Source organism: Rhopilema esculentum, unplaced genomic scaffold, assembly GCF_057945365.1.
Source record: "Rhopilema esculentum isolate cy_ngs unplaced genomic scaffold, ASM5794536v1 HiC_scaffold_35, whole genome shotgun sequence".
Lineage (NCBI taxonomy): Eukaryota > Metazoa > Cnidaria > Scyphozoa > Rhizostomeae > Rhizostomatidae > Rhopilema > Rhopilema esculentum.
The window spans coordinates 197,967-225,651 of NW_028300846.1; the positions used below are offsets into that span (position 1 = coordinate 197,967).

General features: G+C 36.5%; 1 protein-coding gene across 2 annotated transcripts in view; it reads right to left on the bottom strand.

Moving 5' to 3' along the window:
- Positions 1 to 5,204: 5,204 nt before the first annotated feature.
- The window catches only part of LOC135684293 (DNA-directed RNA polymerase I subunit RPA1), a 38,662-nt gene continuing 16,181 nt past the window's right edge, over positions 5,205 to 27,685 (bottom strand). Inside the window, exons 15-40 of one of the 2 annotated variants that reach the window (XR_016145252.1) lie at positions 27,087 to 27,179; positions 26,310 to 26,521; positions 25,752 to 25,868; positions 25,240 to 25,525; positions 24,871 to 25,086; positions 24,568 to 24,645; positions 24,220 to 24,354; positions 23,921 to 23,976; positions 23,231 to 23,383; positions 22,604 to 22,703; positions 22,042 to 22,136; positions 21,052 to 21,181; positions 20,552 to 20,604; positions 19,610 to 19,673; positions 19,171 to 19,280; positions 18,615 to 18,676; positions 18,068 to 18,183; positions 17,446 to 17,497; positions 16,583 to 16,633; positions 16,103 to 16,194; positions 14,826 to 14,903; positions 14,618 to 14,677; positions 12,867 to 12,974; positions 12,440 to 12,550; positions 7,967 to 10,508; positions 5,205 to 5,741 (exon numbers count right to left, since the gene is read on the bottom strand). Coding sequence is in view for 1 of the 2 variants with exons in the window: in XM_065199795.2 (XP_065055867.2) it covers positions 10,212 to 10,508; positions 12,440 to 12,550; positions 12,867 to 12,974; positions 14,618 to 14,677; positions 14,826 to 14,903; positions 16,103 to 16,194; positions 16,583 to 16,633; positions 17,446 to 17,497; positions 18,068 to 18,183; positions 18,615 to 18,676; positions 19,171 to 19,280; positions 19,610 to 19,673; positions 20,552 to 20,604; positions 21,052 to 21,181; positions 22,042 to 22,136; positions 22,604 to 22,703; positions 23,231 to 23,383; positions 23,921 to 23,976; positions 24,220 to 24,354; positions 24,568 to 24,645; positions 24,871 to 25,086; positions 25,240 to 25,525; positions 25,752 to 25,868; positions 26,310 to 26,521; positions 27,087 to 27,179 (2,925 nt within the window). In the remaining variant the exon portion in view is untranslated. Of the gene's footprint in view, positions 5,742 to 7,459; positions 10,509 to 12,439; positions 12,551 to 12,866; positions 12,975 to 14,617; positions 14,678 to 14,825; positions 14,904 to 16,102; positions 16,195 to 16,582; positions 16,634 to 17,445; positions 17,498 to 18,067; positions 18,184 to 18,614; positions 18,677 to 19,170; positions 19,281 to 19,609; positions 19,674 to 20,551; positions 20,605 to 21,051; positions 21,182 to 22,041; positions 22,137 to 22,603; positions 22,704 to 23,230; positions 23,384 to 23,920; positions 23,977 to 24,219; positions 24,355 to 24,567; positions 24,646 to 24,870; positions 25,087 to 25,239; positions 25,526 to 25,751; positions 25,869 to 26,309; positions 26,522 to 27,086; positions 27,180 to 27,685 lie in introns of those variants that run through there. The other variant, XM_065199795.2, reaches the window with a different exon arrangement.

Consider the following 27,685-nt stretch of genomic DNA (forward strand, 5'->3'; position numbering starts at 1 on the left):
CTACCTTGAATTGAAAAATATTCTGTCTCACTTTCGACAAATAACGTAGACGGATCCGATCTGGACCAGATCCACCTGTTTAAACGGGATTTTACAGAGAGAGGCAATGACTACACTCTTTGACACCCAAATGAGAATAATACAAATCAGCTAAAAATAAATATTCTTAGTGAGGTCAAGATCTACAACGTCCCTCGTGAAATTAACCCTGATAGAATGTTACTTGATCAGCATTTTTCAAAGCATCTATTGCCTAACAAACGCAAGAAGTTCACAAAACTGGAAGAGCAAATTTTCAGTGCAAGCTGTCCATACTTATCTAATAGTTACATATTCATACAGAATTTAAATCAGCTTTCATTCATTTTCACCCTTGTCTTCATCTCCATTTTCCTTCGTTCCCGGCCTTAGCCACTTACTTTCGTCTTCGGCCTTTTTTGTTCTCGTCCTCATCCTCATCCTCATCCTCGTCCTCGTCCTCGTCCTCGTCCTCGTCCTCGTCCTCGTCCTCGTCCTCGTCCTCGTCGTCGTCTTCGTCTTCGTCTTCGTCCTCATCTTCACCCTCGTCTTCGTCTTCGTCTTTGCATTCGTCTTCTTTTTCATCTTCGTCTTCGTCTTCGTCCTCATCTTCGCCTTCGTCTTCGTCTTTGTATTCGTCTTTGTCTTCTTTTTCATCTTCATCTTTGTCTTCGTCCTCGTCTGAGTCCTCGCTCTTGTTCTCATCATTGCATTCCTCCTCGTCTCAATACTAATAAAGTCCTCGTCTTTTTCTTTGTTGTCCGTTTCTACCTAGTCTATTTTTTGTTTTCGCCTTCGTCTCTGTCCTCTTCGTCGTCGCGATCGTCATTGTAGCTGCCGACACCATCAATGGTTTTTTATGGGCGGGTTTTTTTTTGTCCAGAAAATCTGGAGCAAGGCAATTTTATCTAAGAAATTATTGTCATTTTCTTTTAAAGAAATGAAATCCATGGGTCAGATCTAAACGAAGTTTGTCTGTGTTATTGCAAAAAACTTCAGCCACACAATCAAACGTCGCCCAAGCACACGTCGCCCATTGTTGATGGTCGTAATTTAATTTACTTAATTCTAACTGTATATTTAGTGCCATGAAAAAAGCATAGCGGTAAGAAAAACAAGATTAAAGTGTTTTTATTTCTATTGAAGCTAGAAAAGAAGGCTAAAAGATAAAGAGAGTAAGAAAGAAAATTAAGTTGCATAAAAGTAAAATGTCAATCAAGAAGTGCCGTTGCATAAAGAGAGGAAATGACTAGACTCTTTATGTAAGAATGCTATAGATTCTGTCTAGTCTCCATGTTCTTAAAATTGGATATTTTCTAAATATAATCTTATATTTTCAAATCTGATATGATTTCAAGAGAAAATCGCTCGCTCGCGAATAGAAAACACGAGTTTTAAAAAGGAAAGAAATGTCAGTATTGCGATTTTGAAAATTGCAAAACATGTAAAAAATATGACAGAAAAAGGCGATTTGTAGCTGAGCAATATTCTCGTGATATTCTTTAGAACTGGATGATTCTGATCCTGAAAATTCTTATAAACAATATTCTTATAAAATAATAAATTATAAACAGAGACAGCAAAGCCGGAAACTGCTCAAGACCTGATTGATGCATAGCACACTTCATGCGAGTTTTGACTGCACAATTGAATAGAACTGGCGTTCTATATCTCGATTATTTATAAAGTTGATCCTAATTAATGAAAAAGTGTTATCAATCCAATTATAAAGTCATTAAAAGTACTAAGGAATATTTGTAAATAACTAAGAGCTGAAAAAGTACTAGTAATTAAAAATATAAATTATTGTTTTTTGAGTCATTTGCCCCTCAACTGTGTCCATAACACCTATCATAAATTGGTTGGTGGTGCCATTACCCACTGCACACTTCAATTATTTTGCTCTGTTGCCCCCCACCCCGAATGACATGACAGATTTATGGCTCTTACAAATACAAGAAAGTACAAAAAGTAGCCAGGAGCGCCACGGAAAGGAATCAGGGGCTAAATTCCCTTGTATAAATCCAGGAAGATTTTTGGGGGCTCAGTTCCCTCTCAACAAGCGAGCACATATTTAGATAGACGGATTCTGTGCTGGCAACCCTTTATATAATGCTGTAGATGTTTAGTGAATGAGAAAAATCCCATCAGTCTAATGGTGTGGTCTTGGCTATAACTTATAGTAGTTGACGATAGTAGAGCCCCCCTCCTAACGTTTTAATACGGCACCTTTGGAAACAACATGAGAATACGTTTTTGAAGACCATTCATAATTGGTAACGTCTACATATCAGATACTTCTTCTATATCTAATAACAGTTTAAGGCCTAACTGACGTCATTGAATATTAATTAAAGGCCTGGCCGTCGACCATGTCACACTATCCTGTCCTGCGATATCACTCACCTGTTGCTGATAAGTATTGCAATACTTTAGCATTTCCTCTCTTCGATGCCGTATCCCAGAGCATCGCATCATCTAAACCAAATTTCTTTGAAAGTCGCTTCAGACAGTCGATGTGATTATGACGCGCTGCATACAGCATCGGTGTTAGGTGACCAAGACCATCTTTTGGAATACCGTCTGCAGTCGCTCCGTGATGCAACAGTAGCTGCAATACCTCCAAGTTTCCTTGGAGACACGCATCATGTACAGGCTTGAATCCAAAGTTGTCTTCTATGTTTACATCAGCCCCACGTGCAAGAAGCAGCTTTACACAATTCATATGGTTGTGTCTTACGGCCAAATGCAAGGCACTCAGACTGCAGGGAAAGCCAAACTCGTGTCAAGCTCATTCAATAACAAGAGTTGCAAAAAACAACACTGAATTGGATAATAAAAATCGAATCAGTTACTGTTAGCATAATCATAACAGTTTCAACATAACGGTGATTACCATCTCTCTACAATCAGCAAAGCAAGCAGCATTTTGTGAACGATGATCTTCCATTCTTCCTATAGCTAAAGTCGCAAAAGACGGATTTTTCAGACCAGACAACATGGTCCGACTTATGCGGAGTACGGCAACACGAATGAAAAACTGAAATGAATCACCACAGAGCGAAAGCTGAAATCTCACATTGAAAAGCTGCATCAAGCACCAAAGAGCAAAGAATTAAGGATAGAGAGAACAAATATGCCATCACGTCAATAGCGCTAATAATACCATTAATGACTGTGCTGTTCGAAAAAAGTGACAGATCTGTTTCTCAAGACGACCACTGACATTAAAATATGTAGCAATACCTTGTCTTACAGTAAAAGCCCGACATATGTGATGCTATTTTAATACGGGACTTAAAAAACAATCCGACTAACGCAATGAAAATTGATATCATCTATACCGAATGGACTGGGACCACGCATTTTCCTCAGAGGTATGAAACGTCCGACTTATGCAATTCAGACTTACGCGTGTTCGATTAATGCAAGTTTGACTGTGCTACGATTTTATGGGAGTTTGTCCAAATACATTTCCCCTGCATTCACAACCGTTGAAGCTGCGGATCAAAGGCTGACCTGAAATCAGCTATTATGTGTTAAGTGTTCAGACCGCGTTACATCCTTCTCTAAGCAAGCTATTTTAAGGAACCCTTGTTTTCAACGAAGGAACCGCTTAATTCGATGTGATTTGAAACTAGGGGTGGAAAAAATCTTACATTAGACATAAAATTGAATTATCATCATATAAATGGAAGGCTGTGTTTTAGATAATAATCTTTTCAAATGCAAGGCTTTCAACTCTCTTTTTGCGCTGTTAATTGTTATCAATTATTTATCATGACGTCATCAAAGACCGCGTTGCGATGTCGAGGTAATGCGACAGCTGATTATATGGTAGCCTTTCCAGCGTGTCCACTCTCATTCAATGGCAGTGGCGGCTCCAGCCTGGGATAAGTGGGGGGACAAAAGGTATGACAGAGATCACGCCCTTTGGACCACGCCTTTCTTTCCCTGTTTGAAACATTTTCTTCCGGAGGAAATACCTCTTGTCTTCCAAGAAATGTCATTTAAATGTGACGATCTAGAGAACGTACATAAACCCCTACCCGAAGTTTTCTCGTCAGATTTGCAAAAATCTCAAGGACCAACTTTCTGAAAAAATGGTTGGGACTAGACTAGCCCCCCCCCCCCCCATTCCTCCCGTGGTCCCGCCACTAAAAGGTGTACCCAAGCTCATCTAAAAGATCCTAAGATAGCCCCGTTCCTCTGACTTATGTGTGAACTTTTTATACCCTTTTCACTGAGATATAATACTAAATAATAAAAACAATAAAACTTGTTCAAATAGACAAAGTAAACAGGAGTTCCTGCTTTGCTACACTATGTTTCTGTGAAACTATTTTGGCTAAAGCTGCACTTATTGTAAAAGGCTGAAGTTCAAGTTATATGATTCTTATTTTGATAGGTTTATAGGTTTGTCTAGAATGGTGATAAGTGTAAAAAGGAACACATTGTGAAAGAAAACTGCCAATACTTCTAGTATAAGTTGCAAATGACCTTATACATACAGAAGTCTTTTCTTCCAAATGTTGTATTGAGCCAAAAGGTAACCAACCCTTTTTCTAAGTGTCACAGTCCTAGGTTTGAGAAGAAGGCCACCCCTTTCTCAGAGGTTCTCTGGGTGAGCTTGGGTAAACCTCCAAATGAGATTGGACACACCGGGGTAGCCTTTACCTTTTCTTTCTTCCCACCACCTAAATAGCCAGCGAGTCTTTCCGCTTTGGAAAAATTTGAGAGACTTTGTGAAGCTGAGTCATCGTATTTTAATTAGACAAAGGTGCATAAACCGGAAGAAACATGACAGCCATAGGTTTATTATGCAATATAGAAATATAACAGATTGTATCGACGTTTTCTTTATATAGGGTTGTTAAAAGATGTGAGTCCTAGAGTAAGCATATTTGTTCTAACTTGGTGTCATTGAAATGATTAAAATATCACGAACTCAAATTGACTGTAGATTGTTCAACTCACCCTTGAGATGCTGCCTCCTTCTCTGGAATCACGTTTACATTAAGTTCTTTGTTTGATAAAAGTGCTTTCATTTCGTTGTAACTGCCATTTTTGGCACATTCGTGTAACGCGATATCTGTTGATAGATGCATTGGAGCAACGTCGTCTTCATCCAACTCGCTCACATCATTTTCTATACTAGACTTACTCGCTGATTTGGGCAGGCGGTCCATAACACTTTCTGTTTTCTAGCTTGCAGAAAAATCGATTGAATGTCGCATCGTCAAGAATTGACTAAGTATAAATTCACAGCCTGAAGTTTTATAAAGCTGAGAAATCTCCATTGACGATTGAAAAAATGTCTTAAATGTTAAACACGAGATTGGTTGCCGAATCTTTGTTTTGCTTCTTGGACCTTGGAATTCAGGAACTGGTTGGCTGATGTCGATCAAGGAGTCGAAGATACAGCATTGAAAACACCATGAATAATTTTACAGGAGCACTGGCAAAACAAACTAGAAATTAATTCACAGAAGTTTTCTCTGGCGACCAGACTTGCATTGTAGTATGTAATCAAAGTGTACATCACACGCAGCTTGGTAGTCATAACAACAGAGCTGAATTCATTCACACGATCGTTTACTTAAGAAGCCATGTTTCCAGGAGGATTAAGCTGCACATAATCCAAGTGCACTGTGATGTGTTTGCTAATGAGGCTCTGTGGTCTGCTTCTAAGGTATTATTTGATCAGTGCCTTTTAACATTCACTGAAACAGAGTGAGTTTGTTAAATCATTAGACTTACAACGTTAGCCATCTACAATTTAAGATATTTATTAGGTTGATTGTTATTAATCAAAAGGAAAGTGCAAGCATATCAGCGTGCATTTGCAATAGGCAAGAAAATCTCAATATAAATTATCCAATAGCGGCGCAGTATTCAGGTCACGAGAACAAAATGTATGTGATCACTTGACGAAAAGGTTGAGACAGGTTTGGCTGTCAATTCAAAGTTCCACAATAAACGTGAAACTTTCATGTGATCACATTTAAACTTTGCATAAAGGGCATGCCTCAACGGTTTGTTATTTCTAAACCGCTTATCTTACTTTTTCTCGTCTGTGCTCCAGACTCCTCTTCATTGAGGTTAGAGGTCGTGAACACAGGCTAGCTCTTTAAGGAACACTTCATCGATGTCGCACCTTTTACAAACTAATTTCACAATCGGCCTAACGGAGGTGATTAGGGCTCTAATAAAAAAAACTTGGGACAGTGTCCCTATTTACTTGCAGCAAGAAAGGTGTAGAGCAAGTCAAACACAATAGCAAGATGTAAACAAGATAACTTTTTTGCTGGCTAGAGGAGGGGAGGGTGGGGGACAACTGTTAAGGCTTTTGAAAATTTGATGAACTTAAGCTATTCTTAGAATATGAACATATTTAATTCAGGGGCCCCTTTTGATCGCGGAACCTTTGGCATCGAACTAAGCAGACATAAACTGCAATTAGCTACTTAAAAGTTCAACACAGAATATCATATATGTTATATGTCACTTATAACAGTATCTTTTAACATCATCTGTCTTTTGGTTAAAAAATAAGTGTTTATTACTAATATAAAAAACAGTTTTGTTACCAATCTTTCCTAGTACTCGGGTAATATGGATGACAGTCCTAATCTGTCATAGCATCTTAGAGACATCAACAGAAAATGCAGTAACTATCAACATATGTTTTATTAATGGTTTATTTGAAGTATTGTATATTGGCTTCTGGCAGTTAGAAAATTAGGTGATAAAAATTTCTGAAAAATGTTCCTTGCTGCAGCTGGCAGAACTTTAATCGTAGTATTCAACCAAAATATCTTGCGAATTGCGATTATAACTACATCTCAATATCAAGCGCAAAAGTTTGATCTGGCAATATGTTTTACGAGCAGAACATAATTTGCTTACAGTGATTCCATAGTTAACAGAATACGGTGACGATTAAATGATTTTTTGTTTCAAATTTTGCTTCAGACTATAAAAAGTGAAAATCGTCTCATCTTGAAGCGTTAGACACAGTCAGAAATAAACAGTAAAAAAATACGATCTTTAGCAAACTTCAGCAGTAACTGCGCGAGTTCAGGAGCTTTAATTATTTTCTAAGTCTGTTTTCAAGATCAATCATTTTTCAAAGTACGAGAACTCCCAGCTGCTTTTGCAGTTATGAATGCTTTTGCAGTTAAAATGAACACTTCAAGTGGTACTCTTAATCACAGTGGACTTTAACCATTTCTGCATGAAATTATCTGGGCAATACATAGCTCATTTTCATTTTCTAATCGCGTCTTTTAAAGAGAAATAATAAAATTCTTAGGAGGAATATAATTTCGGTTGTCAACTTTGGTAGGGATCCTTCGATGTAAATTTTCCTTTTTGGGTTGGTGGATGGCTGTGCCACATCAAACAGTTGATTTTGATTTTGTACTGATTTTTGTGCATCTCAAGCAGCGGGTTGCTGCGAACTGGGTGTAAGGTGAGGAAAGAATCGCGTCAAAATCCACGTTCCATCTCTTGATGAAGGGCAACCTTTAAAAAACAAAATCTCAAGAACATTTTATGTCGGCAACTTGCTTGTAATTTGCCTCCAGAATAACCAAATTGTAAGAAATCATTGATATGCTAAACGACAAGAAACTTAACGATAACTTACAGATACACTGCTGTAATTCAATAACACCCAATGATAAACCTGGCGGGGAAAATAACTGTTTGCAGAAAATTCTTTCACTATCTACAAACCAGCTACGTGTGTGCTGAAAGCCGCGAAAGAAGCGAGAAAGAAAACTTACAATTATACAAAAATGTAACTAAAATAGAAATTTGTGAATATACAAAATATTTGTAAATAAATGTAATGACAGACTTACATCGAAATCCTAGGGAAAACTGAAATTTCGAAATAATCCTTAACAAATATTCGCAATTATTGAGTGATATTTAGAATTACCTGTTCGATCGAGATTCGAGGACTGTCCTTGCTTTCACTCGCTCACAACTTTTATACATAAAACAAAACATTTCTGACACAAACTTACAGAATAATTCCTTCAAGAACAGTTTCCAATTCTGCAAGCAAGGGTTTTTGGACCTGCTAAAGTATTTCGACGTCACAAAATATCTTAGCAACGATATTCGCCGCTAATAGCAAGTTCCAATAGACTGTCGGTACTTTACCTGTATGCTAACGGATAAGGCTTATCATCGAGAGGAATTATGGTTGGATATTGCTCTAACAAGCAAGCAAAATTCTAGGTCATCAGGAGACTGTTCAGTGAGGGGCTGATTGAGAGCAAAGATTGTGCGGAAACGGGATCTCCGTTTGAACTAATAAGAGGGGTTGCTAAAACAATGTTACTGACGTATTACAGCAAGACCTAAGAAATATTATAAATTAAATGAGATTAATGTTGATATAGATTAATGAGATATACATTAATGTTGTATTACATTAAATGTGAGATGTATATCAACACAGTTTGGTATTCATGATGATAATTATGCACACACTAATTAATTCAATTTCAAGTAGAATAATTTTCAAAGAGACGAGGACGTTGAAATTATAAACCCAAGCGTCTTTGCGCAAATCCAGCTCGTTTTGCGGAGCTAGGAGTCAAGGAAGCTGGCTATTTTGCGACAAGCAATAAAGGTAGGGCAGAGATGGAAGAAAGGAGAACAAATGCATTTCTCACTGAACAGCAATTTCGCGTTGGAATCTCGATTCTTGATAACAGGGAATAGCTCTAAACATGAATCAGTGTGACTGGTTGCAAATTTTATAGCATGCACATTTCAAATTCTGGACACAAAAGTTAAAACATTTAGGCCTTCGACCGCATATTAAAAACAGAAATTTCGGGTCTCCAGTACTAATATTAAATTGTAGGGAAGTGCTTACATTTTATAGCATTTAGCTCAGGGTCGACAAAAATTGTTCCCATGGTAACTCAACAAATTCTTTAAACATCTGAGCACAATTTTCAGTGAAAATTCAGAGGGCACCAATCCGATAGGAGACCCTCTCTTTAAACGAGTGATTCTCTTCAAAACGCGTAAGCGTACCCGAAGATCGTGAGCAAATTATAGTGCCTAAAAGCATTTAGAATTGTACCCTATCTATGATTTTATACAATCAAAGGTGCAGTCAGCGAACTCCTTTCTAGATAGGAAAAAACCAAATATGGTCGCGTAAATCAGCTGCATACAGCTGAAAAATTCAAAGAAACATTGCTGAAAGCAAACAATCGGTAGCCAATATCCTTGCGATATTTTCTGAAAACAAGTCAATGTAAACTCGATGCCTCAGAAAAGATATCCTGACAAACTAAAAATTTTCTCGTGTACATGTAATACTCATTTTGACAACACGGTTTCTAAGGGAGATAGAAGATATACGACTTGTTATGGCAAAATGCTTTATCAAACAAATTTTTCTATATTTGAAATGGTTGTATAGTATATATCGCAACCAGACGATTATCAATCAAGGGAGCAGTATAAATAAAAAGTAGCTTCGGTTCGGAAGGGAGTGGCGGAAAACCTCAGTGGTCTTTGAGATGAAGGAAAACCGGTTGAAAAGGACGGCTTTACCTTTTCGGGGCTTCAATTTCAAGCCACGGAACTACAAAATAGACATGGGCATATAAAATCGTACCGTTCCGGGGCTGAACCTAAACATTCTGATCTTGTCCCTTGAGCAACTGCAGAGTCTGACATTTGCAAGGATGGGGTTTTATGAACGTCTCATACAGTTGTGTTGTATGTTGATGTTTGACACTGATTTAACACGAATTGAGTTAAACTTACATGAATAGAATCAAGTATTGATTTATGTAATCGCGTTTGCATATGAGAAATCACATCCTGAGCTAAAGAAGCCCTCGCACTGATCTTAACAGCAAGCTTTGGATTATTTAAGTTTATATAGTAATTTGTTCTCAGTATAAGAAGGTCCTTATTACGACAGTTCATAGATCTTTTGCGTAATAAGGCATAAATGAAGAGATCAGTGATAAAGAGAAATGCGCAATGGTTTAAGTTTAAAGAAAGGCCATTGCTATCTTCGCACTATAGCACCACTGAGCCACTGCAACACTCGCAATTCAAGGACTTCAGAGAAATACACAAAATTAACTCGTCTCGTCGTAGTTTCGTTAAAACTATCTCGAATCAACTATATTTCGCATGTCTTATTACCATTTAAGAGGCTGTCTTAAGTCGAAAATCCCGGTACCCGACTTTACAACACGCCCTACAACAAGCCTGGAGGAAGGAGAATCAAGAGTGTCCACGCGCCCAAACGCAGAAGCCTCGCGCAGAAAATGTGTGGTTGTTTCGAACGTCATTTTTTGTAGAGGGAATGGATTGCTCTCGATGCCTTGTCTGTTGAAAGGTTTATAGCTGCCTTCAAACGTCATGTAATCAGCCACCAAAGAAAGATGGCGCGGGTCTATCTGAATGCCATAGACTCTGAAAACATTTGTGATTTCCTGAAGGGAAAATGGAAAGAAAAATTAAACAATCTGACAATATGACTTTACAAATCTTTCAAAATCTGCTAATCATGCTTCTGTTCATCTAGGGTTTCAAATTTATTTCAATTTTAAAACTTTTAGAACAATCCAGGTAGGAGCAAGTAACTCTCAAACACAATTTAAGTTACTTTAAAGGATTAACTAAGAAATGTCTCGCTAACGCAACCTTAAAAATCTGTGTATTTATACGGATCAATCAATAAGAAACAAAAAGATTTCCAAATATTTGAATATTTAAAAAAAGTATTGAAATTTCAAGCATCAAATCTCTGATTAATCGGCAAAGACGTGAAACAGCTATTTACAAAAGCTATTAAGGTTTACAAAACAGCTATTGCTTTACAAAACAGATCTTTTGCAATTCTTTTAAGAATAGTTGTTTCTCATAACTAAAGATAACTGTAATAATCTGTATTCAAAGCATGCATTAATTTGGTGTATTATAAAGCAAGCATTATCATACATTTTTAGTTCATCAATATTATTCTACTGCAAAGAAATGCTTCATTGCTATATTAGATTCAGAAAGTTTAATTTCATCATAATAGGATGGTAGGAATTACGTGTCGAAATGACAACTTTATACAAAAGATTGCAAAAGGAATTCTACAACTGGCATAAAGTACCAAAGACTGGAACAGAGAACCAAAATGTGACGCCATCCAAAATATATTTTTGGAATATTTAATTTTTGACAAAAAAACCTGAAAAACATAATGAAATACTCCAAATATGAAAAATCCAGAATTTAAAATTGGAATAGATATGGTATTGAAAGTTTAGAGGTAGCTAAAGGATTTTATTTTAGCTTGGCATATAGAAACTGTTATTTTAGCTTGGCATATAGTTATGAACCAAGACTATATAACAGCGATTTTCGTAACATATCCAACTGATTTGGCAGATAAGGTTGTATCTCATAATGCTCTGTCAGTTTATGCGAGCAATGCTGAAATTTTTGAATTCTTTTGTGACGTCATAACTTCAGTAATCCCAAAATGCAGCGGGAAAAAGATACTACCTTCAAAGAGAAGTTTTAGGGCCCGTTTCAAACGTTGAGCTTCTCATATGCCAAACTCAAATCGAGAATCAAGTACATGAGAAGTGCGACGTTTGAATCAATTAGGTATGGCAGATTTAATTAACTGCGGCAGAAAAATTTGGATCGGCAGATATTGGCGAGCTACGCAAGCAAAGAGCGGCTGGGTTTCAAACGTCGAGCTTTTCATGTACCGAACTCAATGCATAATTTATTTTCTATCTCACAATTCCCTTCTTTGGCGGATAGTGCATGCCCATAATTGGATTTCGGCGCGAATCAACCTAGAAAGAACAAAGCCAACATCGAGTCTTCATATGCGGTTTGTTGTGATTGCTCTCTTGCTTTTAAGTATCGTGTTCCAGACGATATTCCAACAACCCTGGTTGCGTTGAAGTCTTCTGCATGTCCTGTTAGCCCTCATTCCTTGTTGGGGTCCTGTCAGTTTGCTCGAAGCTGTCAACAAGAAGACAGCAAGTAGCACCACTTGAAATCTCCTTCATCTTTGCTTCACTGCAATCTTCAATCTTACCTCTGCCAATCTCATCTTTCTTCTGGATTTTATCAGCAATCTTTTAACAAATGCGAAACGCATGTTTTCGAGCCATCTTGCATGTCCGTAATCAAACCCGAAATACTTAATGCAAAAACATTCATAGACTTAAGCCAGGTGAGCGGCACAATTAAGTTCGACGTTTAAAACGGGAGTCACGCTTAACAAGTCCAGGTGCTGCACCAAATTGAATTTAGTTCGGCAGATGAGAAGTTCGACGTTTTGAACGAGCCTTAAATGATTTACAAAACAAGCAGGCCCTAAACAGCGATGAATTTCTTATCAACATCTCACCTTGATAATGACCTGTCTAGCAGCTTCAATCCCATAAGTCCTTGCAACAGCATGTATATCATTTGAATATAAACTGGACAGTTGCAATATCTCAGGGTAATGCCATAATTCCTACAAACAGTGAAACAATGACTTATTATGCTAATGCATAAAGTGGCATCGAAAAAATGATACATAACAAGTGAAATAGCATTTACTATACATTAATTGGTATTAGCAAACCATCTTTCTGTGGTACAAAAATGACTTGGAAAAAAGTAAACATTTTGAAAAATACTAAAGCTTCTCGTCTGACACTCTTCAGGGTATAAAATTCTGATCAATGTTCTGACGTTTTATACTCGGAAAAGTGTCAGACGAAAAGTTTTAGTATTTTTTAAAATGTTTAATTTTCTCAGAGCCATTTTTCAATTGGCATTACACTTACCAAAATGTTGACTCCTTCTGTTTTCATACGGTGTTTTCCCTCCTCTCCTTTGGCGATGCTTTCCGACAAAAATGCTCGTTTGATACCAATAGCTTCATTAACAACAGCCTGTAACGAGGTTCACGGATAATCACGGATAAGCGGATAATCGGTAACAAAGTATTTCAACAAAACTTAGCATTGATTTAAGAATAACCCGTATCAAGTGGTGTCCTTCTTGAGATTTCTTATCGACAGCAAGACTGATCAGTTATTGTTAAGGGAAACAAGACTTTCTTGGTCCCTACTTAAGAGCAAGGGGAAAATATTTAAACAAATTAAAGATAACCCCAAAGGTGGAAGTGCTCTTACGTTGTCTTTTAAAGCAGGGGGATTATGTGAAGTTAGGGGCTGGACAGTGTTTTTTAGAACGATTGGGAAGCTTAACAGAAAAGCAGTCCTCTTCTGCTTCAGTATCGAGCTGGTTCATGGTTGCCAATCATGGCGATGCACTGACAGACAAAAAAGCAGGCCGGCACAATGAGAGAGTTTTAAAGAGCTTTAATTCCCTTCCACATTTGTCCCATTTTAGGCAACAGATTACTTTTATAGTTGCCTTCGAGTAACTATATATCAGTTGCAATGAATGACACGAGATCTTTGGCAGCAAACTGAATCAGTGTGTCACAAAAAGATATTCGGATCATTATTTAGGACTTCTGGTTTCAATTGGATAGTCGCAGCGGCGACAAAAGTTTCCACGGTTCAGTCACATTGAGCCAAACACCTATAATCAACTTGACATTGAAAAAGGAAAATGTATTCGAAACTTATACTGTTTGTGGGAAAATTTAACGAACTTCAAAAAACATGATACATCCCCATACGCAGGGTCAATTGACTGAATAGAGCCTGGTTAAACTCACAACAGACTTTAGTTCCACTTCCATCAGGTCAAACGTCCTGACGACCGACCAGGATTAAAAGTAGTCCTTACGAGTTTCATTTCCCGCAAATTTGACCTTTTTGAATTCGAATCTAGGTGTTATACCATACTCAGTTTTTGCTTTGTTGTTTTGTTGTTATGTTGTTTTGGATCCTTATTCGTTAAGCGAAGGTTTCATGGTATCACTTTTGTGTCTCCTTTCAAGAAAGAAACAAGATATCTTTGTTGCAATTTTTAAAAAAAACAAGTTCCCCCAAGACCATCAAATTAGGGTTAAATATCCCATTGAGCAGCCATTCCAGTCTCGTCATACAAATAAGGCCAGAACATGAACTATCTGTATGAAAATCTATTCAAAGCTAGTCGAGAAAAAAGCATAACTCAGCTAACACAAGAATTTAAAGAGTTTTAACTGGGACCTTTTCAAGTAAAGGAAAAATTCAAGACTTAGAGACGTGCCTATAGAATTAATCAAATGTGCAGCCAACACAGGTGGTTGGCCAGTACTGGCAAATGAATTACTTTGCGACACTACTGTACGACGTTCAATGCAGTAATGCGTGCTTATAAATTTTGACGAATATGTTCTAAAGTGCAATTGCATAGTTGATATATAGTTGAAGCATAAATAGTTGAAAGCATATAAGACTGGGGCCTAGCAACGAAAATACGTAAAAGGAATGAAAGCACCAAAAGGACATTCTGAAGGTGTCACAGGATTGTGAACAGTGATTTCTAAGAATCTGGGCACTATTGTGTAAAGGTTCCTCATACTCTTTTGAAATAAATGTTATCCTAGGAAGCTGGTGAAAAATTGTGGTCATACCTTTTCTGCAAGAGCTTCGATCAATGAAAGCAACATGACCTTAGTTCCTGTTACTGGAAACTGAAACAAGAAATAGATTGAAGCACTAGCTATCAATTAAATTTTAAAGTCATAATTTGTAAAACAAAAGCTATGGACACAATTTCTAAAACTATTTAAATGATAACATTAACGTGAGAGGTATTAAATTGTTTTTGAATCTCGCTACCTTAACAGTGACGTCACACCACAAGTTTTTCTTTTCATCATAGCTGTAATCCAGGACAGTATCCAGGCTCAAAACGCTCTACAATTGCAGAGTGAAAGATTTAATGTTGGCTACTGCGATGTACAAAAACATACAAGTTGAATAGTCAATAAGCAAAAATTTGTGTTTCTGTAATACAAGTTTAAAAACGTAAGAATAGTAGGATATTCAACATAAATGATAGAAATTTGCAAGAGATTTCAACACCCTTTGGGGGTAGAATTGAATTAAAGCAACACTTCTTAGTAGGTGTAGAAATCTTAGCAACATAACAGGAGTAATGTTGTCTATGTTAACGTGGTTATGAAGCATAGAAAGCGCTTCTCAAAAACCATGTTTAGAGTAACCTATCAAGGTGGAATTTGAAGGCGACTCAAGATAAGCAATAGAAACTTCTTTCATTGAAAACCTTTATTAAGGTGGAGGATAGGGCAGTTTCCTTCCCTAATCGTATTTTGCAGTTTACTTTCTTTTATTCACTGTTACAATTCTGTCGAAAACTTCAAATTTTGGCCATCTCAAGAAATTTGTTCAACCATCAGCCTTCTCAGGCAACCCGTCACTGAGGACACTGGGTTCTAAATTTGAAAATCTTAATAACACAATTATCAAAATTTGATTCAATAAAACATTAGGCTTGTGGTGATATTTTGAGAAAAAGAGACACTTTTCAGGGTCATCGTAACCTTGCAGATCCCACAGCTATGGGTATCAATTCCAAAAAGCAAACATTTCGCGGCCAATAAATCCAGATGCAGCCCATTCCTTCCACCATATAGAATACAACATAAATTAGAAAGAGCAGACATTTAAGTATTCTACTATGGAGTGCCGCCGCAGCAAAGGACTAGAAAAGTCATAAAAATAAATCTACTGCGAATAAGATTTTATTCGCATACGCGTTGAAAACAGTCATAGCCAACGTTTTTAAGTTTTCCTAAAAATCTCAAGCAAGCTACAAGATCAACAGTGTATATATATATTCGTAAATCACAATTCTTGTGATGAAGTGATTAAAACATCTACCCAAAGGTAAAACACTCAAAATGGTCTCACAAAGAGAAGAGCCACATCCTGCTAGTTTTATTGAAAAGCTCTCGAAAGAAAACAATAACATCCCAGCTTGAAAAGTAGAATAATCAAGAAATGCAGAATGTACCTACTTAGAATTCGATAAATATTGTAAGAGAATGTTTTGAAAAGAAAATCGAAGCCAAAATTATCGACTCTTTATTTACCGTCAATCTTTTTTCCTTTTCCGTTTCACCAGCTGCCTCGTTTTCCAAAGCACCGGCCTCATTTTCCAGTACTTCTGCATCATCTGTAACAACTGATGACGAAACAAGAACAAAATTGAAAGAATAAACTTAATACCTAAAATATGTTGAAAATGTATGAAATAGATCAGCTTCTACGACTGATATTGGGAATTTTTAAGTTAGAATTTCGAATTCAAGTCAAAGGTTCCAAAGTTTTCTGCCGACATCAATGCTTACATGCAAACTGTTCTACGAAATTGAAACAGACAATGGACGAGACTTCTGTTGAAATAACCCTTGACTACAAACATAACAAGGTCCCTTTCGTCTCTGGGGCACCAACAATCATAAAACAAAAGTCTTTACAGAAAGCCTAGGCAAGCTTTATAATACAATATTCATATTTGCCTTTTATTCAATAACAAATTAGTAAATTTAACACAGTAAAGTTTTACAGACCACCAGCAGCGTTGGGGGAACGTTTTCTTGAGCTTTCATCTTCAGAATCAGCTATAAAACGAAATGGAAGAAACTTAAAATTATCTGAGATATAAGCAGTTGCATTTCACGTAAACGGTAAACGATACTATGCAGTGTGCTATTGAACTAGCCTTATCTTTCCCTCTCTAGGTACTCAAACAAGGAAATCGTCTCTTATTATATACCCATTAAACTGCATGTCATACAACATTAAAATATAGCACTGATATCAGAAACCCCTCTCCGGAGTAGGCCTTGCCATTTGATGCGAGCCATACTCTTGCTTCCCTACAAGCTCTCTTTAAATGTTGGGGGAAGCTACTGAATTCTCTCTTTAATTTTTCTAAAAAGCTGATTGTTCTCTTTGAAATCAAATTATTTTCCATTGTTTCTATTTTTTTTATCTATAAAGAGCTCACCTCAATATTACTAGGAGAGCTGCTTACTGCTCCCCTGCTAAAAGTATTATGGTAAGGCCTGCTCCGGAGGGTGTCAGCTCAATTCTTATCTCCTCTCTTCAACGTTTGACAACCCTCTTTTCAACTCTTCTGAATACCCTATGTCCCTTTTTACTGTCAAACATTACGTAAAGCTCAGCTTTATGGAAAGTCCTGTGATTTCCAGTCTTTGTTTCCTTTGATTTCTGTCCCCTTAAGAGGCTCCAGAACACTTTGTCCCAATGAAAAGTTAGAAGATTGGTCAGCTGTTATCATTTCCATAGTTTTACATACTTGAATTCAAAGTCAGACATAAACATTGTCACTTAATTTTTTTCTTAAGCAAATAAAAAGAGGGTAAATTTATCCTGTACTGCTGGAAATTTTAAAAACAATGCAACTTACATCCACTCTGATTCAATTTCTCTTCCTCATCTGGTTCATCATATGACGAAAACTGAACGAATCAAAGAGTATCAATAAAAATTTTTTTCATATGAGGCTTCGACACATAAAGAAACTAGCACAGTCTTTTTTAACGCATACAAGGCACGTCTAATCTAAATTGATAATGATATATAACAAAAAAAATTACTTAGTTTATCTTCAATACAGCTGTAGGCACAGATAAAATTCTAGATAAATGATCAAGGATAGAGATTTATATTAGAAACTTTGCAATATTTACTTTTTCTGTTTGATTTTTTACGTCTTATTCAATGGCCTAGAACAAGCTGGCCTACAATGTTGATTTACTGCTCCATAGAATTAATCTGATCATGTTTTGAATTGTGAACTTGCCATACAAATCAGTATTAGAAAAAGGGTTCAAAGTACAGGCTACACTGCGAATAAAACTAGAATGTGTGCACGACTCGAAGCTTTCTTGAGGTTATTTGCGTTCTGTAAGGCGTACTGTGCTTTGCCGAACAAACTATCAATGATTAATTGCATTCAAAAAATAATTTGAGTAAATCTTTCTTGAATTTTGAGAATTCACATACAGGTTCAAAATTTCCCAACATACCTGCATTTGCCTGCTCTTGCTCTTGCTGTTTGCAGCATCGTCATCCCCAGCAAGTTCTTCGTCCGAAACATCAGCTACGTCGTCATTTTCATCTTCGTCCAGAAACCCTCCCTGGCCTGCGCAATCATGAGATAAATAACTAGTAACAATGCTTACTCGTTTGAGTATAAAAAACTTTAAAAAAGAAATAAATTGTTAAATGTGAATCCTTGAGGAGCTTTTGATGTTGCCTCTTCTGTCCAGCCTTTATAATTGGGTTGGGCTGTTAACGAGTCATGGGCTGTTTTTCCAAGAGCAAACCGCTGTTGAGAATTAGATTAGATTCACACGAAACGTTAATTCGAGCCAAAGTAAAAATTAACACGTAAAAGGGATTTACGGCCAAATACTCAAAAATTTAAAAAAATGAACGCTATCTAATCCTCTGACATTTATTTGAAGAGAAAGCGCATAACTTAAATCATAACATTACAGCTGGAGGAATAAAAATACGTTAACTTAAACTTAAGAAAAGGACAAGTTGATTAAAGGATAAGATTTGAGTTACCTCTACCGTCGTCTTCAAAACTTGCGGCGGTCTCCAATCGTTCCTCCATCGCCTTCATTTGCCTATAACGAAATAGATTGGAATATAAGTATGACAACATCAATTTAGTTGAACCTTTATCGTATCTTTATATATACTCGAATTAATACATAGAGGTAAAACACAAACAAAAAACCTGAGTCGGTAGAATTCATTATTTGGGATCATTTATATTGGATACGGTGCTGGTCGACCCAAAACGCGATGATACAGCACAAGAAATGCGAAAGGACAGTAGAGGCAGTCATTAAACTATGGCAAATTTTCGGTATTCTTTAAAGACGATATTGCAATCAAATCATTATATCTTGGTGGGATTGTGAAGCCAGCCTCGCGATCAACTCTGACAACAAGCATAGCTAAAGTTGAGATTATATAAGCGAGGCTGAGAACTAAATCAATGATACTGGCGAAAAACTTCATTCATGCAAAAGTAAAGGTTAAAGTGTATTTCAATAACGTCTTTGGAGCAATGATTTTTCCGATAAGCAGAAAGATCAACGTTGCATAAACATACTTCTCGACTGCCTTGACTCTGCACAACTTCCTCACTGCCATAATAATCCTTCGCAGAAAAAATCTTTCAACGTAAACCAGAATGTCTTTGGGCGTGACTGAATAATCATCCTGGAATGGGAACAAAAGATCAATAATTTTGACACAATTTTCGGTGCAATTTCTCAGTTGCCCTATTCCCAATAACTGCATGATCCAAGTTTTATTGTACAAAATCAGGTCAGGAATTTGTCAATTTTCGTAACCTGCCTGCCTGTTCTCTGACGCGACTTTAATTAAATTTCAAAGCCTGCTTCATAGAGACCCAAATGCAAGAGATGGCTTGTGATACTGATTTTTCTCTTGCATCTCTCAGCACTCCTAGATTAATCATTGGAAAATCCTTTCATAAACCAACAACGGACAAACTTCAGAGTAAACACACGACAAAAAGAAATTACCTTGTAAACAGATCGGTGCAAGAATTCCATTCTTATTCTGAACTGTCTGTACCTCTCTTTAGCTCTGTTTCAAGAGAGAATCGTGTAATACATGAACAAGGGATATAAAATGGGTAAAAGGATAAGAAAATTCACTCATTCATTTATCTATTTATGTTTTTTACTTTATAACTAACTAATTAATTTTCGATTTTATTGTATTGTATTGTTATTTCATTGTAATGGTAATGTATTGTCTTGCATTGCCTTGTATGGGTTGTATGAGAAAGTAGATTATTTTTGTATTACATTGTATTGTATTGTATTGTATTGTATTGTATTGTATTGTATTGTATTGTATTGTTACTGCATTGTAATAGTATTGCATTGTCTTGCGTTGTTTTGTGTATTGTATAAGAAAGTAGTAGATTTTTGCATCGCACTGCATTGTATTGTATTGTATTGTATTGTATTGTATTGTATTGTATTGTATTGTATTGTATTGCATTGTATTGTACTGTATTGTATTGTTATTGCAATGCTATTGTATTGTTATGGCATTATAATTTTGTTATATTGTCTTGTGTAGCCTTTTGTGTGTTGTATGATATAGTAGCATATTGTATTGTAGTGTAATTGCATCGTAATATCACCATTTTTGCACTGTAAATGCATTTTACTTGTATTCTAATTGCAAATTCATGCATCACATTATTGGTGATATTATCATTTTCCTTTATCATCCCTTCCTGTAACAAATAAGTAAGTAAGTTTTGTTACCCAAACAAGTTTTTGTTACCCAAACAAAGCAATCAATTATAACATCTTCTGTTCACTTTGCATTTTATGAAAATCTATCGTTTTCAGAATCAGAAGAGTGGTCCATTGTGGTAAATTAATGTCGTATTTTAAGGGGCCATATCAAACCATACGGTAAAAATCTGGTCATTGAAAAAAGCCTACCCTGACTTTGTATCCTTGGCAAGGCTCTCGAAAACTTCAATTTTCTGAATAACCTGAAACAAGCAAAACAAGAAAAAGACTAGAAAACAACCCTTCCTCGATTACAACGTAGTTTAGTCTTTGCTTCACCCGGACGATATATGACTGGTTTCTTGATGAGAAAATTATCTTAAAAGCCGATCAGCCAAGTTAAAAAGCAAATGAATTTTCACAATGAAATAACTAATCTATGCCTAACTACTCAAGTAGGACTTTGTATAAACCGATAACGATTCCTCTACAAACATGATGTAGAGATTCCCTTGTTATCTATGGTGATTCCCTGTAGGAAAGAATCCCCCCCCCCCAAAGATTGCATTAATGGTTTACGAACAGATCACTTATGAATTTTCTTAAATAAAGCTAAGCTTACATTAGCTGCTATATGCAAGTTTAAATCCTTGATAAATTGAGATTGAAAATAAGATGTAAGACAAAGGAAGGTAAAGAAACCGTCGTACATCTGATAAGGTGACTCTGTTAAGCTTTTTCTGCAACTTTTTAGCTTGCTTCAAAGCAGCTGCGCCATCCCATACTAAAACATCCATCGTTGGGGTTTTGATGGCACTGCTCGCAGTCATGAGAATCTCTCTGTCGAATGAAATCACAAAATTATTCCATATATCATATAAATGGGGGTACACAACAATGGGGATAAAGAGAAGTTAGGTTACTTAAAAAGTTAAGCACTCGGTTACTTTTAGCAAAAACATTTGCAGATAAACATTCGAAGGCTGAAGCTAGCGTTCCGACTTTGGTGAAATTGCCAGTTGCTTCTTTACTTTAAATAGAAAGCTTGTTTTTTAACCTCCCCTCTGATCTTCCCTAAATTGTGCTTGGCCGAAAGGGAATTTCAGTTCTTTCTAAATACATTTTTTAATTACAACGCTAATTTTCTAATTTGACGGATCGCCTTTTGCAAGGTGCCTTTCTTTGGGTGAATGGATCAAATATGACACTCTGATGAAGCCCTGTATGCCGGGGCGAAATATTAGTATATTTCTTAAATTTAATTTATTTTGAAAATTTTATCTCGTGACATTGGATTCTCGTCGTCGTATTGCTTTGTTCCTGTATATCTTTCATTTTAAAATCTCATTGCAAGATTCACAGAATCCGGCGGACAGCCTATCCTGCGGTTCTTCCTTCTTACACAACATATGCCTTATTTGTTTTGCCTTGTTGGCGATCAAAATACTTATGACAAAAAACCATAATCATAAGTATGTTTAGTTAAAAGCAATTTTAGTTCAGTTAGAATCAAGACACGTAATAAGCACATCATCTGTTCTCTGGCTCCGTGTTCTCTGCACGTAAAATAAGACACAACACAAGTTGGAAATGACAAGCTGATCGATGGATGGATTTGTTTGTGAACGAAAGGCATCTAAGAATCCACAACAATGCGCAATTATCTTTACGCTAAAATGGTGACCAAAGTTTACTGATACCTGAGACGAGGAATTCCCAAGGTGACGTTCATCTCACCACGGCCAGCGAAATGGAATGTATTCAGTGTCATCTGTGTGGAGGGTTCACCTATGGACTGAAGGCTAAGATTTTTATGAAATGGATGAAAACGTTGTAGCAGTATTGTCGTTCTTTTCGTTGATATTCAATAATTGCAAACAATTCTTACAAGAGTTAAGTGGGAAAAAGTGCATGTTCATATATTCTTGCAGGTTCATAAATTGAGAACCATATGAAAACCAACTGGAGAATTTGAAAATAAAAAAGCTTTTTGTATGTTTTCTATAAACAGCGTGCTTCAATCATAATTTGAATCAACTATAAACAAGGTTCTTAATATCTACGCTGCCACCATAAGTACTTTTAATCAATCCTTTTAAAAATGAGTAGCACAGTCAGAAAACAATTCGGCAGTGAATGATCATTATACCTGTATGATGACTTCATTAGCTTGGCATCATAATTGAATTTAATTATAGAAGAGAAAATGAAACTGTTCTTTAGATATATAAAAGATAAATGGTTCTTCTAGTAAAAACTCACTTGTCCGGCAAGAAGGCCTACAGCTTCACCTGGCTCTGCCAGCGATCTTGCATACTTGAATAGCATCAAAGCATAAAACTGATCTGTGCGAACGAGTTTTCTAGAAAAAACACAAAGGTTACACTAACTGCAGATTCTGTAGCCTCCGGTTACTTCAAGTTACGGTCTTTTCGAATCTTTTAACCATAGAAAAAATAGATGTTATCAAACAAGTTGGTCCAGCAGATTCTCGTTGATATTTGTGGAGGCTAAAACTAGTCTCTGTAAAACAACTCGATCATCCAAATGTAGGTTTTTGAGGAAAAGGTACATGATTTTTGTTTGGCTATGAGTTTGCAAAGTTACACGACAGTGCAGTTTAAAGCAAGCATGAAAAAGTACAAAACATCACTATTTTCATTGTCATAGGAATCTCTTGGAACATAGTGGTGAAGAATCTTGCAAGATTTCTGCCATTTCCTTTTCATCAAAATTTTATTCAATGCCTTTGGACAACATCCAATAAATTATTTTATCACAGCAAATATCCTTGAATTAAATGTCTATTCAGCTGCAGAATTTCGGATAAACTTAGAAGAACAATTCTTGTCGAAGAAGACAACCATTGGCGCTTAAAAGATGTCAAACCTGTCATTTTCTTTGCTAAGTAGACAATTTGGGTTCATTGCAATGTACTCATTCAGCGTGTCGAAAAATGCCTCTGAAATGGAGCCAAAGTGGCAATCTGGACGGAGAATAGACAAAACAGGGTCCGGACACGGACGGCATTTTGACTCGTAGCTGCAAAGGAATTAAACAATTACAACAGAAACGATTGTATAAAAAACAGGGTTTATTAAAACATTATTTACTTTTCACATTGTTACGAAGAGGTTTTATATAAATAAAGATAACGACCTCTTTTTTCCTAACTTGGACAATCACCTTTTGCACAATCTTTAGCTGCCATAAGGTCATTTTTCAGGAATTTGCAAAAATAAGTTGGTCTAAAAAATGTTTTCTGGGATTCACAACACCTTTTTCGAAATAGCCTTGAATCAACGACTTAGTGACTTAGTGAGGTATTACAACTTCGTGACAAAAAGAACAGTATATATTTCTAATTTGTTTTCATCACAAACAGATTTTCGGGTACCTTGGTCCTCTAAATAATCTCATAAAACAGAAATGTAAACATGGATAATTTAGAACAGGCAATCTCAGGGACACCACCGTTTGTGATGAAAATACTATACAGAAAATGTTTAAAATAAAATCAAATTCAAGGAAATAACCATCTAAATTGCAAAAATTTACAAAAACAGACAAAGAAAATACCTGTGTTTTGTAGGCGCATTAAGATTTGCCCAAGAATTGAAGAGTTGCTCTTGTACCTGCGAAAAATCATTAAATTCAATAGCCTCGAAATTACTTCGAATGAGGATAATATGGCGATATTTTAGCTTTAATTCGATAGAAAGACCGCAACTGTTATTCTTGTGAAGTGGGCTTGTCTATCTGGCAGTGAATAGGTACGTAGTTGAGGTTGGAGTAAGTCAATGGGTACCTAGTATCGGCGGTGTAAAACCTATCTCAACCGACAATTTTCAATAATGTAAGATATGCATTTCACTTACCTCCTCGGAGGAATGTTGGCTTCTACTCAACAGCGTTTCCTTATGATCATCTTCAAATAACAAGTAGGGAGACTTTTTCGTATGAATGAATGTTGAGCTTGTAGGCATTCCGTGTTTATTGATCCATTTTTTTACCTAAAGGAAAAGTCATAATTCCAGTTAATAAAAAGGGTCCGGGAACAGCAAAACATTAAGCCATATACATTTCGGCTTCATCCTTTCTTTTAACAAACGTGGTCAGATTTCTTGGGTTTCGTAAGATGCACGGGGAAAATGGCTCCATTCTCAACAAACACAAATCCAATTACAGCTGAATTGAATTGGATAGAAATATGCAGATATTGTCACCTTTTTGGCCTTCTTGGTAGCCTCCTCTTTTTCCATTGCCTTCAAAGCCAAATGAGGCTTTAACTGCCGCATATAGCACTATAAAATGAAATATTCTCGTAAGCTTAAGAACTACTACAAGGTTGCAGATCAATATATTCATTGATTGTTTCAAATATATCTATAAATGAAAAAGAAACTTTTCTACGGAGCAAGAGATGAATATTAGATTGTGGAAGGTAAAATTTACGTTTTAGCTTCCCTTCAACAGATTACTCGTTAAGTATCAGTTATCAATGAATACGAAGTTTAGCATATTCGTACCTTGTAGTTCCTTGCAATGAACTGGAACTGATTACCGCCTAGGTACTGGGATTTAAGTACATCGACACCATCATCGCCATATAGGAATTGCACTACGGAGCCATCACTGTCCCTCACACTCAGATCATATTGCACCATCAGGCCTTCCAAATGCTTGATGAGGCATCGTTGGAGATAGCCTGAACGACTAGTCTTTACGGCAGTGTCAACCAAACCCTTGTAAAATAGATCAGAAGAATTATCTCAAGGTTTTATGCTATGTTTTAAAACAGAATTATACGCACTGAATGACCCAACCGGCCATTCTGAAGCTCTACCAATACAATATAGATATCTACTTCAAAGCAATGCAGACAAATAAATCATTACCTCACGACCAGCCATGCAGTGAAAGAAATACTCTTGTGGCCTAATGCCGGTAAGGAATCTGCCATCGACAAAACCCCCGGCCCTTGGACTTGTGTCGTAGGCGAGGAAAGAAGGCAAAGAGCGACCTGAAAGCATTAACGGGGGTCTCCGTCCTTCCAACTCAATCTGTCCCAGTAAACTAGAGATCTGCATGCAGTTAACAGACGACCCTTTTGCTCCTGACTGAACCATTAGCTGCAATGAATTATCTGGGAACTGCCTGTAAAGACCTTGTGGAACACATGCCCTAAAAAGCAAATATACACAAGAATTGTTGACAGGTTACATATATATCATATATATTAGTGATTTTTAACTGATACAGTTCTTCAAACCTTCTAGGTAACAAAGTAAAATATTATTTTTAGCTGATCTGTACCTTTAAAGCATTTACGTATTATTATAATACTAAAATTTAAGATGTAAACAATGCTGGAAATTTGTTAATTGAAAAGCAATAAAGTGATACATACGAATTTATCTTATTTTGGTACATATCCGTTTGTTTCTTCATTGCTAAATCCAACTGCTTCAAGTCAATGCCCTGATTAGAGTATTGTGCTTTTTGTAATCGTTCTGTCAGCTCGTTTCTATAAAGAAACAAAATAAGGGAAGCTATAAGCAAGAACCACCTTTTCAAAGGAATTAAAGTTCCATAAAAGGTCCAACGTTGCAAAGGAATATAAACTCTAAGCAAGGACAAACATTCTGAAAAAGAAAGAAGCAATCATTCTTTCCATATTATACATTACGGCTCTAGAAGCAACTATACGGACAAATGGACTCTGGTAACAGTCCATTTACTTATCGACAAAAAACCAACATAGGAAAACATGCAAAAACTGTAAGCCCAAATGTCACTAGGTTAAAATTTTAAACTAAACAATCATCATAATTTTGAGAAGAACCACACAAATGAAAGACCCTTTCCCTAGCAATATACAAACAATAGAATTCCGATTGAAACGTCTTGCAGAGTAAGTAACGAAGAAGGTAAAAATCATTCGCAAGTTATCATAGAACCTATTCACCTTTCACAATTCTCTGGCAAACCAAGGGCAGAAGCAGCTGCTTCCTCTCCACAGCATCGGCTAGATTCGATCAGCTGCCATCTTTTTCTGTTTGCTTTCGGCGTTACAAGAATATCTTCTACACCCAGACTGAATCCCCGCAAACGTAAGTAGATAGTAAACAGCCTCGCAAGTGCCGAGAGAAGCTTGCCGGAGGTAACCCCACCATATACCTAGCATAGGTACGAAAAACAAAAACAACAACGTTATTTCTAATAAGACCATTTTGTAAAAGTTATTTCGTATAAGCCCGCTTCTCCAAAAATAAAAATGAAAAACCCTTTCTCTGTTCAGCTCCATAGCCTCTAGATAGGAGCAGTCGGAGAGAAAAATCTGAAAATATACCTTCTCTGGACACAAATAAAAGTTGAGCTCCAACTTAAAAGTTGCCTTGCCCTTTTGCTTATCTTTAATAAATTTTTCAAAAGCTTTTGAAACATACAAAAAGGTAAGAAAACAAAAAATTTTCCATTCTGTTAATCTCCTGAAACACTTTTTCTAGAAATTCAGGTACAAGGAGCAGGCATTATGGAGCGGTTACTGTTGTTTGAAAACAGGAGTACTAGAAAAATAGAGGTAGGAGAGGAAGTACAGTCTTATTTACCTTACATGGTTTTACGAGGCCATCTCCAGACAATGATCATGGTGAATATTTAGTTAGAAGCAGTCACGGTGTTCGAGTATGTTACTACGACTATATGTCTAGATCCAGGAAATAAAGACTTAAAACTCACTCACTTCATATACGCAGTGCACAAGACCAAATTGCGAAGAACCATATTGGTTCTTATCCAAAATCCCTGTCATAATTTCTCCTGACCTTATGATAACCTGAAGAAAAACCAAGAAAAAACTTTTTTTTCTTGCACTGGAAATCTTGAAGATTATTTTGTTGGAAAAAAACTTTACTAGCGATGACAGAAGACGACATCTGAGATAAAAACAGTAGGCATGGGGTTCAGGCTATATTACTGATCCGTTAATCGTGCCACATGCATAAAGCAAGCTCATTTAAGATTTTCTCCATCCTGGGCGATAGAAATGAAAGTATCATTTGACGTGCCTTCTTTGTCTCGATGTAAAAATTATCTACAGATGATGTCAGAGGGAATAACAACAAACTATGAGCTACACAATTATGAAGTTCGAGTAAGAAAATATGCTGTAGTGAAATATATCTACCCTATTGAATGATGTCATCATCACCCACTAATGAAGATTCTAGTAACTTATTATGCTTGACAAAGCTTGGCAGATATTAGTGAGCAAAAATATATTTGAGATACAGTCTGTCCTAAATCATCGTCTTTTTGTCGTCTAGACCAACTTCCAGCTGG